Here is a 15,461-nt window from a genome sequence, read left to right on the forward strand (position 1 = left end):
ACAGCCACACTCTGACGGTGTTGGTAGATGGGGACATGAAGTCACCTCTGCACCCTAATTCTTTTCTCTTTCTCAGCACCAACTGCACAGACATAGCAATGCTTCTCCTGATTTAATAAAAACAGAGATCATGACACCTGAGGAGTCTAGTTTATGGCTTCAGCTGGAAATCATATCATGCAGAAGAAGCCACTATAGATATTCTAAGCAGGAATAGTCTTTTTTTTATTATTATTATACTTTAGGTTTTACAGTACATGTGCGCAATGTGCAGGTTAGTTACATATGTATACATGTGCCATGCTGGTGTGCTGCACCCACTAACTCGTCATCTAGCATTAGGTATATCTCCCAATGCTATCCCTCCCCCCTCCCCCCACCCCACAACAGTCCCCAGAGTGTGATGTTCCCCTTCCTGTGTCCATGTGTTCTCATTGTTCAATTCCCACCTATGAGTGAGAATATGCGGTGTTTGGTTTTTTGTTCTTGTGATAGTTTACTGAGAATGATGATTTCCAGTTTCATCCATGTCCCTACAAAGGACATGAACTCATCATTTTTTGTGGCTGCATAGTATTCCATGGTGTATATGTAAAGGTGGGCAACTGACATGAACAGATGCTTCTCAAAAGAAGACATTTATGCAGCCAAAAAACACATGAAAAAATGCTCACCATCACTGGCCATCAGAGAAATGCAAATCAAAACCACAATGAGATACCATCTCACACCAGTTAGAATGGCAATCATTAAAATATCAGGAAACAACAGGTGCTGGAGAGGATGTGGAGAAATAGGAACACTTTTACACTGTTGGTGGGACTGTAAACTAGTTCAACCATTGTGGAAGTCAGTGTGGCGATTCCTCAGGGATCTGGAACTACAAATACCATTTGACCCAGCCATCCCATTACTGGGTATATATTCAAAGGACTATAAATCATGCTGCTACAAAGACACATGCACACGTATGTTTATTGTGGCATTATTCACAATAGCAAAGACTTGGAACCAACCCAAATGTCCAACAATGATAGACTGGATTAAGGAATAGTCTTAATACAGAGAATTAGAATAAACTACTGAAGTCTAAATAAAATGTAGAGATGAATCTCTAAATTTAATGTTTTATTTGCAAAGAAATATTTGCCAAATGAGGCATACAGGAAAACTCAGTGGTCTTCATTATGTTGGAAGAACAAAGAAAAAGTCAGCGTTTTATGAAAAAGGGAAATATTACCTATTGCACTTTTAGAGAGTTCATTGGCACTAGGAAGGGTTGGGAGCTGGCAAGCTCAGACTGGTAAACAGTGGTGGACAAAGTGAATCCTAGAGTTATATCAAGTTATCTCAGAAATTGTGGATAAATTTGATTTCAGGTTACAATAAGCCAAAGCACTGAAGGTTGCAGAGAATTTTCTTACTGAAATGCCAGGGATTCGGTATAGATCCTGCAGCTCATCACACAGAAAGCCAATCTCTAAGACAACAAGTATTGTCAAGGAACAGGCTTTAATCAAGTGCTGCAGCCGAGGAGATGGGACACCATTCTCAAATGTATCTCCCTGACAACATAAATTAGGGGTTTATATAGCAGGGAAGAAATGTGGAAAACAGGAATTAGGGAGGGGTAAGGAAGATAATTCGGTCAACAGGAAGCAGGAGATCAGTTATGCAATCATAATGGGTGAAGGTTCTGATGTCTCACTGTCCCAATTCAGTGATATGTAAGTTTCAGCTTCTTGATAGTATCTGGGAGGCCTGATGGTTGGTTTACTGAAAAAATAACTCAGGTAAGACAGATGTAACTATCTTGAGTTTTAAGGTGGGTGGTGGGGGAGAAAATTTCTAAGTTTATTTAAAAAACCATAAACATTTGTTCCATTGGATAATAGGGCCTATTTCAATTGCATTCTAGAAGCAATATTTTGCACCCTGAGTGCCTTTCCCCTCTGGTTTCGTGGCTGTTGGGTATAACAAGAATGACCAAATTCCTATGATTAACATTCACACTACAACCTTTGAAAGCCAAGGATATAGTATTCAGGAAAGTTGATATTAGAAGCAGGATTCTCTGGTTCTCTCTCAGAAAACAGAATGCATCCGCCCCTGAAGTAAGGGCTTTCTAACCATGTGGTCCTCAGTCCCGTCTGGGAGCTTAGGGATGGGGGTGCTGATGCTGTCAGCTTCCTACAACATCTTTCCAGGTGTTTTTCCAGTCCTCACCTTTGTTCCTGTGTCTGTCTTAGGTACCAATGGATAATATTGAGTCTTCCTTTTCTGATTTCCAAATCTCATGGGAGGACCTCTTATTGGGCAACTCTGTAGGACAAAAGAGAGGCAAAAAGGGATATTTACATAAGTTAAGATGATTTTTCCCCCAACGAGGCCATTTAAATAAATTATATTTGAAGTCACATGTTGAAAACACATCAAGCTTTGTTTTCTTATTAATGCAAATTTACATTTGCAAATATTTTCAGGATTGTAAAGGTTGAAAACATAATTATTTGTTCTTGGAATGATCAAACCCCTCTATAATTAAATGGAGTAAACATTTTCTTGAAAATGTGTACTCTCTGAAATAAAGGAATATATTTAAAATATGTGAAGCTATGTTAGAAATTATTGGACTTAAATTCAACTGTGCAGTTTAGTTTGGGATGTTGATCGCTACTGTGACCTGTCACAAGAATCTTGAGTTGTGTGTAGTCACTGCTGTTCAGCCTTGTCCTCAGACAATTGATATCTGTATGCTGAAGATGATCTTAGTGCCCTGCAGAGGAAGCACTCAGCAGAGCCCTTCCCTGGTCATTCAGATGGTTGTGAATATGAGCATCCATGAACATGAAAATGAATGTTTACTGTTATCAGCCACTGAGTTGTGTATTTAACCAGTTACCAATCATTAATGCATAAAAGCTTACGGATACAATATTTACACCTCTACCTGTATATATGTGTTTTTTTCTTAAATTGGTGGTATAAATGTGAATAGTTAGTAGTCAATTTATGAATTTATTAAGAGAAAATTAAAGACAAAATTAAAACTAATTAGTATTTCAATAAAAAATTAAAATTTACCTTATTTATGGAAAAATGTGCATATGTATATAAGATACATAGAAGTGAATATATATTTATTTGATAAAATGTTGGCTACAAATATATATAGTATTCATATTTAAGTACATTTCTTCTAGTATATATGCAATATATACAGATTTATAAAATATTATCTAAATTATACACATTTAAATAATTCTTGTTACATTCCATAAAAAAATTGGTATTCTTGACCACATATAGTTCATACTCTTACTACAGAAAATTTCTTTGTAGCCTTTATTTTTAAAACTTTACCAAATTGTTGTCCTTACGTAAAATATTTTTCCAACCCAGTAGAGCTCCGAGGGTAGGACTAGAGCAAATTTTGACTAATGTTGAATATTAATCATTGCATCCTATGAAAGTCTCCATTATGTTCATGCCCACAATGATGATAGGCCAAATAGAGTTCTCACAACAATGGATGCTGGATGGAGTCACATTAGTGTCATTGTCAAAGAAGCCCTGGAAATGTAAAAATCCTAACCATGGGTAAACTGCAAGGGTTACATCTGAGGATCCCATTGCAAAGAGAACAGCAGTTTAATAATATTGGCTGTTGGTTTTCACAGATCATCAAGTCTTAAAATAAATGCAACAGGTTGATTTCAGACAAAGTCACTCTGCAAGAGCTATGACTAGACATTTCCAAAATGAGCCATAATACAAAAAAATGCTTTCCAAGTTAATATTAACCAAAATGCCATTAAGGAGCAGGGGCTTTTAATAATCAGGATGATTCAACACATGAACTTCAGTCAATCACCTTTCCCAGCTTTCCCAGGTAGCCTCATTAACCAATGTTATGAAGGTCCCTGTGGGGACTCAATAATATGAGTTTCGACTAACTGAGAGGTACAGGGCTACTGGCTCTTCTGAACATCTAATTTGCCAAGAAAACTGATGCCTCTTGAACCCTTAACATTGTACCACACATCAGGGTTCAGACTAACAGCTGGTGTAAGATGGTTCTAGTGGGCCTCATGGAACATGAGGAAGGCACTGGTTATTTTCAGTATATGAATTTGCCTTTCTTTTCGGTTATGTTTCTGTGTAAAATATTATTTGAGGATTTTCCAAGTGTTTTCATCAGAGTCAGGAATTTCTTCCATAAAATGGCTTTGGATCAAGCAGCTTATTGACCTCAAAAAAAGTGAAGCAAAGTGTAGCTCATGATCTTGTCATGTGCACAGGTGCAGCTTTCCCTATAGACAAAGAAAAACCCATTATTAGTCAAGCAACGCTGGCACACAAACTCTTGTGCTATTGCATTGTTATGGAGTCAGATGTGGTGGAGGCTCTGAAACACTGTTACTCCCATAAACAGAATATTTATATATTGAAAATGAGCTGTAGACTCATCATTGTTATGCCAACTGAACAGCTTGAAATACTCTATTTCTATTTTTTCAGGGCTGTGGTTTTCTGGCTAATGGTTCTTAATCCAAAGAGTTGACATGACAATTATTCCATGAAATTGGAAGAAATTATATGATAAGCATGTCTTCATTTAGACTTAATACAATACTGGATAAGTTTTCAACACAGGGTGTTCGGATATGTGCTGGGGCCATAGATCTAGCCCATATAAAGCAAGAGCAAACATAATTGATTTTACGTATTTTAGAGAGAAAGTACAGAAAATATGGACCCTAGGGGACCTTCTGGAATGTTTCTATTTTTTGCCATTTCCACTGGTAAAACTCAGAGAAGATTTCAACAGTCATCAGGGTGAAGTTCTAGGGATCACAGTCAGGTGAAGCATTCCCTGCACTTGGATCACCAGTGAGGCGAAGGGAAGATGAAACGCATAGTGGGATATGGAGGGGTAAACACAAGAGACAGCCACCTGGTCAGCTTCAACGTTGAAAAGTGTATTTATTTTTTCTCTTTAGTTTTATCACTGAATCATTTGGATCTAAGAAAAGCGATTATGGCTGGTTAGGCAGAAAGGTGTTTATTATCATGAATTAAATGGATTGAAAACATTTGGGGAAACCAGAGTAGAAGCTCAGGCAACTCCAAGTACTCCTTTTGCTATTCCTTGACCCTCCCCACCCCCATATTTTCCACAGTCAAGAAAGATACTTTCATTTTATAGGAACCTGGCAAGTGAAGATACTGTGCCCACAGGACTGTGCGGCCTGGCTGTGACCCAGACCGGGAAAATGAGCACATTTAGTGAGATCAGGCATTTCTCCTCCCTCATCTCAATCCAAAATGACTCTGTAGTAACACATCTGATGGGCAGTCAGAGAAAGGGGTCGGATCTCTAGCAGTTGATAGTTGATAGCAGAGCTGCTGTCCTTCTGGGGACAGTAGTGAGAAGAGCCACTCTCTTTTCTGCTGCAAAAGACAGCTTGAATGTGGAGTCTCAAGCAGTAGGAGCTCCCCCTACCTGTGCCAGCAGTACGATTCTTGTAATTGTCCTAGAGGCTTTGACTGGAGCCTGTTCTTTAAGGCTTTTCAACAATTTGTAAGGAATTTCATATCCTCTAGTAAATCTCTTTATGCTTCATGGATTTGACATTTGCAACAGGGAATATACGCAGTCCACAGTGACATCATTCACAGCCTCCTTTATTCTTGCTAAATATAATGCTTTCCAGGTGGACCTGCCAGAGGAAGCCAATAGGAACAACAATCCATGTCACCAAAAATGCAAGACAAATAAGCTTGGGAAAGCCACTGGGTTCTCACCTAGCTACAGTGTCCCCCTGAGTCTTTTTTTTGGTCACCTTAGATAAAATCATGAACAAAGTTGCCAACTTTGCAATGGTAGCCTTGGAATTTGTTCCACAATACATGTCCAAGGCATTTCTTTAAGACCTTTAGAGCCTGCTTGCTCGATGGAAATCCAGGTGTCCATTATTTCTATGCATGCTGACTGGAGTCTGTGGCAATGTAAAATTGTCACTGGGTGCACCAGACTCATATTTTGGATGCAAATGTTTCCTGAAGCAGCCACCAGTTGTGCCTCTTTTTAATGGCAACTCCTTGCTTCCTGTAGAAAAATGACAGGGCCTGAGTATCTCAGAGCTAGAGCACCAGGAATGACACTGCTACCTTAACTACCCATTCTCACTTTGGTGCCTACAAACACAATCAATAAAACTGGACAGGCCCAACAGATCCAAATTATTAAATGGAAATGATACAGTCAGAATCAGCCCTAACCAGGATGCCACAATACCCATGTGCCCCATGAACAAATGGCAAGCTTGCTAGAAGGGAACAAATGACCCATAGGGGACAATTTAGCTCCTCCTCCACATAGAGCCAAAGATTCAGAGACATGCCTATGTCAGCATGGCATGGGGCCCTGATGATTCTAGAAAACACATGCTAGTCTGTCCAAGTGAGTCCACTGGGTGTGGCCACCATCCAGCCAGGGGATGGCATCTTTTGACTGACACTGAACATGGACATTCTGCCCAATGGCAGAATGCTTCATTAATCTGTAAAGATAAACTTCCACCTTCAGTTCAGGGGAAGTTGGTGGGCATATGAAGTATGCTAGCTTTGCTAAGGGGGATGTCTATGTGGTGGGGTAACTGCAAGACAGTTCTCCAATGACCCTGGACTTTCTTAGTTCCCTCCACTTTCTTGCTGATTTTAAGAGTTCTCAAGAATAATTGTAGAATATAATGGAATTGTAACATTCTGAAATAGAGAGGAACTGAACAGAACAACCTACCTGTGCTCTATACCAGTTTCCCATAGAATGGAATGTCCTTTAGCACTTTAGCCCTGTGTGTCTTGTTACCCCAGGATATAAAACCCAGAGTTGCTGCTTTTCTGGGTTCCTTAGCTGTGGTGCAAGTTGAGTACACACAGTCTACTCCATCAGCTCCACATTAACTTCCCTATGCCTTGGGGAACTGACCCATAATAAGTAGAAGAATTTTGTGTTCCCTTGATGCTTATCTGTAATAATAACCCCCCTTCATGTAACTTGCTGTGGGTGGTGTTCTGTTCCCCACACTCAAGTATGTTGGTAACCAGTGCACTGTGAACCTGCTTCCAAGATGTCACTGACACAGAGACAGAACCACAATGGAGGTTGCTGGGGGTAGGGATAGAGGAAATGGGAGGGAGTGTTGTTTAAGGGGTATAGATATTAGTTTTTATAAGATGAAAAGAATTCTGCAGACAGTATCAGTAATAATAGCAGAACATGTGAATATGTTTAATGCCACTGCACTGCACTTTTAAATATGGTTAAGATAGACAATTTTATGTTCTCTGTATTTTCTATAGTTAAATAATTAACATCTTTATTATAGTATTGTTAGCTCAGAAGACATTGCTTTATTTTGTAATTTTCTTAGCAAATCTTCCTAAATAATCACTTTGTGATGCCATTGTTCATAAACTGTGGGTGGGTGGGTGTATGTGTGTGTGTGTGTGTGTGTTTTGTAGACATGAAGTCTCCCTGTGTTGCCCAGGCTGGCATCAAATTCTTGACCTTACGTGATCCTTCCTCCTTGGTCTCTCAAAGTGCTGAGATTACAGGTATGAGCCCGAGCACCCAGCCATAAGAAACAATGTATAAGACATTTCATAGGGGACTTCTTCAAAATGTATATTTCATTGCAGCCACCTCCAAAGTCAATCTTCTAAGCCATGTTTCTGTATACAAGTGCACTTCTCCCTCTGTGATGTCACATCCCCTCAGCATGAAGTCACAAGTCACACAGACACATAAGGAGAACAAGGCAAGGAGTCAACCCAACTTTATGAGTAGAAATCACTGCAACGATCTGGCATTAATAGGGTTAGGTTTTGCAGCACTTCTCCACTAGCAAAACACCCTCTGATTTCTCTTCCTGGATTGTTTTCTCAAAGGTTTCCTAATATTTAATGCTAAAGCTGAGATTAGAAGCTTTTTATCCCAAGTCTAGTTGAATGCTATTTCACTCAAAACGTATTGTCTTAATGAGTATTCTAATAAATATTGAGTAATGCCTGTTACTACTACCAACATTCCCTTTAGATCTCCTGTTATCATCCTAAATATCATTACTTAGAAAAAGTGTTTAAAAGGGGGTTAAGATAATATTGATCCTTTTTCAATATCCTGATACAAGTCAAGCACCCACAAAAGTCAAGAAAATTGTAAGGAATACATGCTTAATGATCATTAGCCATTCTGGTCACTGTTGAGTGAAGATTAAGAAAAAGTCTTAAAAACAAGTAGCTGAAACATTGAGAACTCTCATCAGTTCTGGGCTGAGATGTAAAATGGTACAACTACTTTGGAAAACAGTTTGGCAGCGTATTAAACACTCATTGTAAGACCCAGCAAATGCACTCCTAGATATTTGCCCAAAAGAAATAAAGAAATATTCATGCAAAGCCTTGTATAATAACATTCATGGTAGCTTTATCCATAATAGCCCAAAGTGGAAAAAACCCACATGGCCATCAGCAGGTGATGGGATACATTGTGAAACGACTACACAGTTAAATAGTACTCAAAAGTGAAGAGTAACACATCATGAGGACACAGGGCGACATGAATGAGCCTAGGAAACAATTATGCTTCATGAAAGTCACCAGCCACAAAAGAACACCTGCTATATTCCATTTACATGAAATTCTTAAAAAGAAAGAGAAATCTATACTAACAGTAAGCTGACCAAGGATGGTCTGTTCTGTGAGGTGGAAAGCAAGATGATTCCTGAAGAGCAGGACAAAATTTTTGGAGTTATGGAAATGTTGTGTGTATTGATTTTGCTTCCAAGAAGGTATTTATTTATTAAAACTTGTTCAACAGTACACTTAAAATCAGTGTATTTGATTGGAACCATTTTTTTCAATAAAATTGGTTAACAGTGAATAGTGAGTAATTGCAAATCCACTTAAGTAATGTTGCCTTCACATCTTTTATTCTTGCAATGTCCTGGAAGCTACATGAGCCAAAAGTTATTTCTGGGAGATAATCTCAGCTTGAAACCAAAGAACTGTGTATCTTCTGGCAAGAGCTCACTTTTCTAGGTATTTTTGGATTTTTCCAAGAATTTAAATATATTTCATAGGTTAAATCAAAATGATAGGCTTTTAATACACATTTCTTATTTATATCAACTAAAATTCTAAGCAATAAAAAGTCATTAAAAATTGGTAAAGAATTTAAATGTAAGGAAATATTTTTGAAGTTAGGGAAAGAGATCCAACATATCTTATGGTTCATATACATTTTTCAGAAATTAAAATTACCTATCAAGAGTTCTTATAAAAACTGTAATACTTTTTACAATGTGTGTTCACTAAATGTGTAGATACACAGATGGATTGCATTTTTCTTTTTTTCTTAAGATATTTATTTTTATATTCACAATGGATATCAGCCTTTAGTTTCTTTGTTTTGTTATGTGTGTATTAATTTTTGGATTACAGGACATTATAACCTCCTATAATAATTCTGAGAGTATTTTTTATTCACTTGAATCTTTGTGTAACTTTGATAAGTACCATGTCACTAATGACCAAATATAAAATTGGAGTTTTCTTTCTGGGTAACTTTTCATTACAGATTTCTTGTTACTTTTGAGGCAAGAGGTAGGCAGGACTCTGCTCTGGACCAGATGTGAGGCTGGCCAAAACAGGAACAGGGTTCTGAAAGGACCTCTCCATAAGACATCCCCACCAATGCCATGACAGTTTACCATTGCCATAGATACATCCGGAAGTTGCAGCGCCTTGCCATGGCAACACCTGGAAATTCCTGCCCCTGCCATAGCAACACCTGGAAGTTGGGGCAACACCACCCATTTTCTAGCTATTTCTGAACAACTTATCCCTTAGTTATCACATGATTAAAAGTGGGTATAAATGTGACTGTAAAAATGCCCCTGGCTGCTACTCTCGGCCCTCTGCCTATGAATTACCCCTGCTCTGCAGGAGTAGTCACAGAGCTGTAACACTGCTGCCCCATCAATAAAGCTGTTTTCTTCTATCACCGGCTTACTCTTGCATTCCTTCCTGAGCAAAGCTGAGAACTTGCCATGCATCAGTATTGAGCCAGCCACTCACCACTAGAGATGGTGAGAAGCAGCATTTGATGTGGCAGTAAGACAGTGGAAACAGCAGAGAAGCAAGACAGCAAGAGACAGCAAGAGATGGCACTTTATGAGAAGACGGACACAGTGATCAGCAATGGGCAAGACAGCTATTGGAGAAGTGGCAAGACAGCGATCAGTGAGAGAGGATGAGACGGTGATCAGCGCTACAGCGATCAAAGCTACAGAGTTGCTAACATTTCAGAGCTGTTAACACTAGCCAAGGGCTGTTTTAAGAGCCATCATCTTTCCTGACAGAAGGTGGAGCCCTGGGGATGGGCAAGTGGCCACAGAGCCACTGCTTCATGCAGGCCAGCCTCTCCGTGCTCCAGTTCCCGCGTAGGAGCCCAACTCACCCAAGCTGGGGAGCCTGGAGAGATCTTCATGCAGGCCCCACGTCAGACACTGCTTGGCCCCATGTTGGCTCCTGCACACCTGTAAGTGTCTCATCTACCCACCTGCCTATATCAGATGATCCAGGAAATAAGGGCTTTGGCTAGATAGTCACTGCACTGAGGCTCCAGGATTTTCTGCACTGGTCAGCCCCTGGATACTCCAGGGTTTCCGGGCATTTGGTGTGGGGACACTCATAGGCTGATACTCGGGTATTCTGGGTTTTCAGCATTTGGTATTTTGGGCCACTATCTGGATGCTCCAGAGTTTTCACCCTTGACATTCCTCCTTGGATTGTGCATTGGAGGCTCGCCCTACAGGAATCTTGGTTTGCCTTTTCTTGTTTTCTGCCCTAAAGTTATTGTTTTCCATTATGGCATTTTGTTTTCTTATTGTCACCTTACTTACACTTTTTCTTCTACACTTTACTTAATAAAAATATTGCTTAAATCCCAGTGCAGTGGCTCATGCCTGTAATCCCAGCACTTTTGGAGGCCAAGGTGGATGGATCATTTGAGGTCAGGAAGACCAGTCTGGCCAACACAGTGCAACCCTGTCTCTACTAAAAATACAAAAAAAAATGAGCTGGACGTAGTGACACACGCCTGTAATCCCAGCTACTTGGGTGGCTGAGGACTGAGAATCACTGGAACCCAGGAGGCGAATGTTGCAGTGAGCCGAGATTGCACCCACTGCACTCCTGCCTGGGTGACAGAGTGACAGTCTGTCTCGAATAATAAGACATAGAAATTTAAAAATAAAAAATAAAAATACTGTTTGAGTCATATTTTGTTCACTAACAAATGCTTACAATCCACTTTCATAACGTCTGGCTACCTGTATGTATACCTTCTACGCAGAAAGTGGAAATCTGAGATGAGAACAATGATGGCCCAGTCACTTTCCCTCTTGTTGGACTTAGAAAAACTTCTGTGTCCAGTAGAAATCCTTGTTAGACATGGGGACAATGGTGACAATCACACAAGACTTGCCACTAGGGTGTCTATTAGGCTATTGGAGCAAATTCAAATTCAGCTTAAAGAAAAAGAAACTCATTTTCTATCACAACACTGCTTGGGTTCAACACAAATTAGAAAACCAAGAGACTTGTCTTAAACATGAGTCCATACATTATAATGCTATTTTACAATTAGACTTATTCTGTAAAAGAGAAGAAAAGTTGTCTCTTGTGTACGTGCTTTTGTGGCCCTTTACTCCCTCCTGTTATTAGCCGGGTGTGGGGGCACATGCCTGTAATCCCAGCCACTTGGGAGGCTAAGGCAGGAGAACCGCTGGAACCAGGGAGACGAACGTTACAGTGAGCCAAGATCGCACCACTGCACTATAGCCTGGGCGACAGAGTGAGATTCTGTCTCAAAAAAAAAAAAAAAATTGTAGCTTTGAATTTTAAATATCTCTTTGACAAGAAATGCATAGTTTCTTCTCTTTAAAATAATGTAATGTTTCTTTCAAGAATAAGCGTGGTTTGATGCCTCTCTCCCCAACATGATAGAAGTGTAGCATAAATCTATGAAAAATTCCATTTCCCTGTGCCTACAACCACTACCTGGGATTGAAAACTTCTTCCCTTGCTCTACTCCATTCTTCTACACCCAGTTCCACCTAGTCTGTGACTCAAAACAATGCTTGTCAGGAAAGATTCTGGAAAGAGCAAAAAAGACTTCCTTAGAGCTGTCAGAGATTCCTGTGCCACTATCTGTCCATCTCTAGAGGGGGTTGTGAGTATGAGGAAGAGCAGAGCTTGTAAATTTTCTACTTGCTTTTACTCCTACTGTATTTCCTAACAACAACATCTACAGCAACACCCATAACATCACAGGACAAACCTCTACTACTTCCAAGGCTTTTGTCTCAGTAAATCTTCTCTACCTCCATCACAGCAGCTAGAAGGTTTGATACTCATACAAATAGTACTGTAGCTTTCTGTTCATAATTGGAAAAATAGACAAGACCCAATGTAATACAGGCTTCCCTACAGCCAGTTACCATTCAGTTTTTGGATCACCATTGCACACATATACCCGGCATATGTCTAATATATATGTAGAAATCCATGAAGCAAGAGTTATAATAGCTTGTGTTTTCTATTGTATTGTATTTTCCTCTTACATCATCTTCTTCTTTGTTCATTTAAAAAAAACCTGTTCAAGTCAGTCTAAATTAATTATTGGATGATAAGTAGATAAAATATTTTATTTGATAACACACTGACCCAGTGAATATGTTTCTTTTGCAAGACACAGTCCTCATTTCCAAGACAACAAGCCTGACAAAATTATACTGGAGCAAGTCCACAAGTAATGATGGTAGCTTTTCCTTATTGTCAGTCCTGGGGCAAGAATAAGACAAAAGATAACAAGGTAGAATAAAGATTATGTAAAGAAGAAGGACAGCAACAGGACATGGGAAACTTTTATAGAGTAACATTTTGATAATGGATGATGAGAAGTAATGTGTTAGACAGGGATGGGCAGAATGATTGAAGGTCTGAGTACTTTAGCACAGATGAAGACCAAATCATTAGGATTTTAAGAGTTGTGCAGACTTAGTGAAGGAAAAGCCTTAGAATTAAATTTGGCTGTGGATAAAACATTCTTGGATTAGATTTAAGACTATTTTCTGTGCTAAGTAAGTATATTTATGATAATGATGATGACTGTACTGCTGAATATTTAAACAATAAAAACAAAATTAATTGCTGCATACATAATGTCCTGAATACTATTGTAAATGTTTTATCTTATATTCTTTAAACTGTCTACAGCACTGTAAGGTAGGTACCAGTATTGTCACAGTTACACAGATATGGAAACTGAGACACAGGGAAGTTAAGTTACTTGATCAATTTCAAGCAATCGGCAAGCCATGGAGCATCTATGTCAGGGCCAGCCAGGACATGTGACTGTAAACAGAAGTTTTTAACTCAAAGAGGGTATGTGTCTGGGTTAATGGAAAGCTTCAGGACCCTCAGAAAACATTACTAACAAGCAAATGAAAGGTGTATCTAGAAGATTAAGTTTTAACAGACTCTTCTTTTCAATAGATCCAATAATGCACTTAGGGAGATGACCGGGCATATTGAGGATAGGAAGAGAGAAGTGAAAACACAGCCTTTTATATTGTTCTCAACAGGCTTGTGTCAAACATCATGTGGGTGGATTTAGGTGATTGAGGAGAAGAAAGACACAGGAGTGAAATTCTGTGATCACAAGGGAGGAGTTCTACACTCATACCGAGCCAACAAACTTTTCTGACCTGACAACCAGGGTGGTGCAGGATGCTCAGTGCAGAGAGGAAGAAGCAGGTGGTCTCTGCAGCTGGAAGCTCAGCTCCCACCCCAGCTGCTTTGCATGTCCCTCCCAGCTGCCCTACCTTCCAGAGCCCATATCAATGCCTGGGTCAGAGCTCTGGGGAGGAACTGCTCAGTTAGGACCCAGAGGGAACCATGGAAGCCCCAGCACAGCTTCTCTTCCTCCTGCTGCTCTGGCTCCCAGGTGAGGGGAACATGAGGTGGTTTTGCACATCAGTGCAAACTCCTGCCACCTCTGCTCAGCACCAAATATAATTAAAATTCAATGTAGATCAACAATTTTAGCTCTACTTAAAGACAGTGGTTTTGATTTTGATTACATGAGTGCATTTCTGTTTTATTTCCAATTTCAGATACCACCGGAGAAATAGTGATGACGCAGTCTCCAGCCACCCTGTCTTTGTCTCCAAGGGAGAGAGCCACCATCTCCTGCAGGGCTAGTCAGAGTGTTAGCAGCAACTTAGCCTGGTACCAGCAGAAACCTGGGCAGGCTCCCAGGCTCCTCATCTATGGTGCATCCAACAGGGCCACTGGCATCCCAGCCAGGTTCAGTGGCAGTGGGTCTGGGACAGACTTCACTCTCACCATCAGCAGCCTAGAGCCTGAAGATTTTGCAGTTTACTACTGTCAGCAGTATAATAACTGGCCTTCCACAGTGATTCAACATGAAACAAAAACCTCAACAAGACCATCAGTGTTTACTAGATTATACCAGCTGCTTCCTTTACAGACAGCTAGTGTAGTGGCCACTCAGTTTTAGCATCTCTGCTCTATTTGGCCATTTTGGAGCTCAAGTTCTCAAGTCCAAAATTACTTATGTTAATCCATTACATCATACCATTTCAGTGTGGCTATTATGTTCATTTAAATGCATTTTAGAAGGCATCTCTGTTTATGGCATCACAAAGAGTTTAATAAATCTTCTGTGCAAGAATAAACAACAAACACACCTATAAATATAAAGCTGAAATATCAAAACTATTTCAGCACTCTGAAAATTGGCAAAGCATAAAATAATTAAGGATGCATATTCCTTATAGAAAAAAAAAGTACTAGTGCTTTGAGTAAGGAAAGAAAATGTCTGTAGCCTTTTGCCTGTGACAGCACCCTTCCATTCCCAGCTCAGTCAACGTGAATTGCAGAACTAGAGTTTTACGCATGTAAGGATAGCAAATAAAACTGGCAGCTTGCTGCCAAAGTGGGTGGACTTGAGTAAAGCCAAGGAGTGGAAAAAAATTCTTCAGTGTTTCCAGCTAAACATGGAGAACTCCATAGGAAATGAACAGAAAAAGCCCACAGTCTTGCTAGTCCAAGATGATTCCCTGTTTGGGGCAAGTAATACATCTGCTGATAGTAAATAGCAGATTCCTGGATAAGATAGACCCATATTGCTGAAATAATCTCTGCACATATTCCCAGTGACCTAGAAGTTATAGATATGAGCGATGAGAACCAGGAGTTTCCAGTGCAAAGTAAAACCAGAGAGAGGTAAAAACTAGCTGCATTTTGCATGCAGTTTGCTTTTTAAACTACACGCAGATGGGTTGACAGAAGACAGATTTATA

The 15,461-nt window shown here is 39.7% G+C and overlaps 1 gene segment (V, D, J or C); it reads left to right on the plus strand.

Annotated features, from left to right (window-relative positions):
- Positions 1 to 14,022: 14,022 nt before the first annotated feature.
- LOC100939514 (immunoglobulin kappa variable 3-15-like) lies at positions 14,023 to 14,741 on the plus strand. The segment is given in 2 exon segments: positions 14,023 to 14,080; positions 14,250 to 14,741. Coding segments are annotated over 2 exon segments (456 nt in total).
- The last annotated feature ends 720 nt before the right edge of the window (positions 14,742 to 15,461 follow it).

Source organism: Pongo abelii, chromosome 12, assembly GCF_028885655.2.
Source record: "Pongo abelii isolate AG06213 chromosome 12, NHGRI_mPonAbe1-v2.0_pri, whole genome shotgun sequence".
NCBI lineage: Eukaryota > Metazoa > Chordata > Mammalia > Primates > Hominidae > Pongo > Pongo abelii.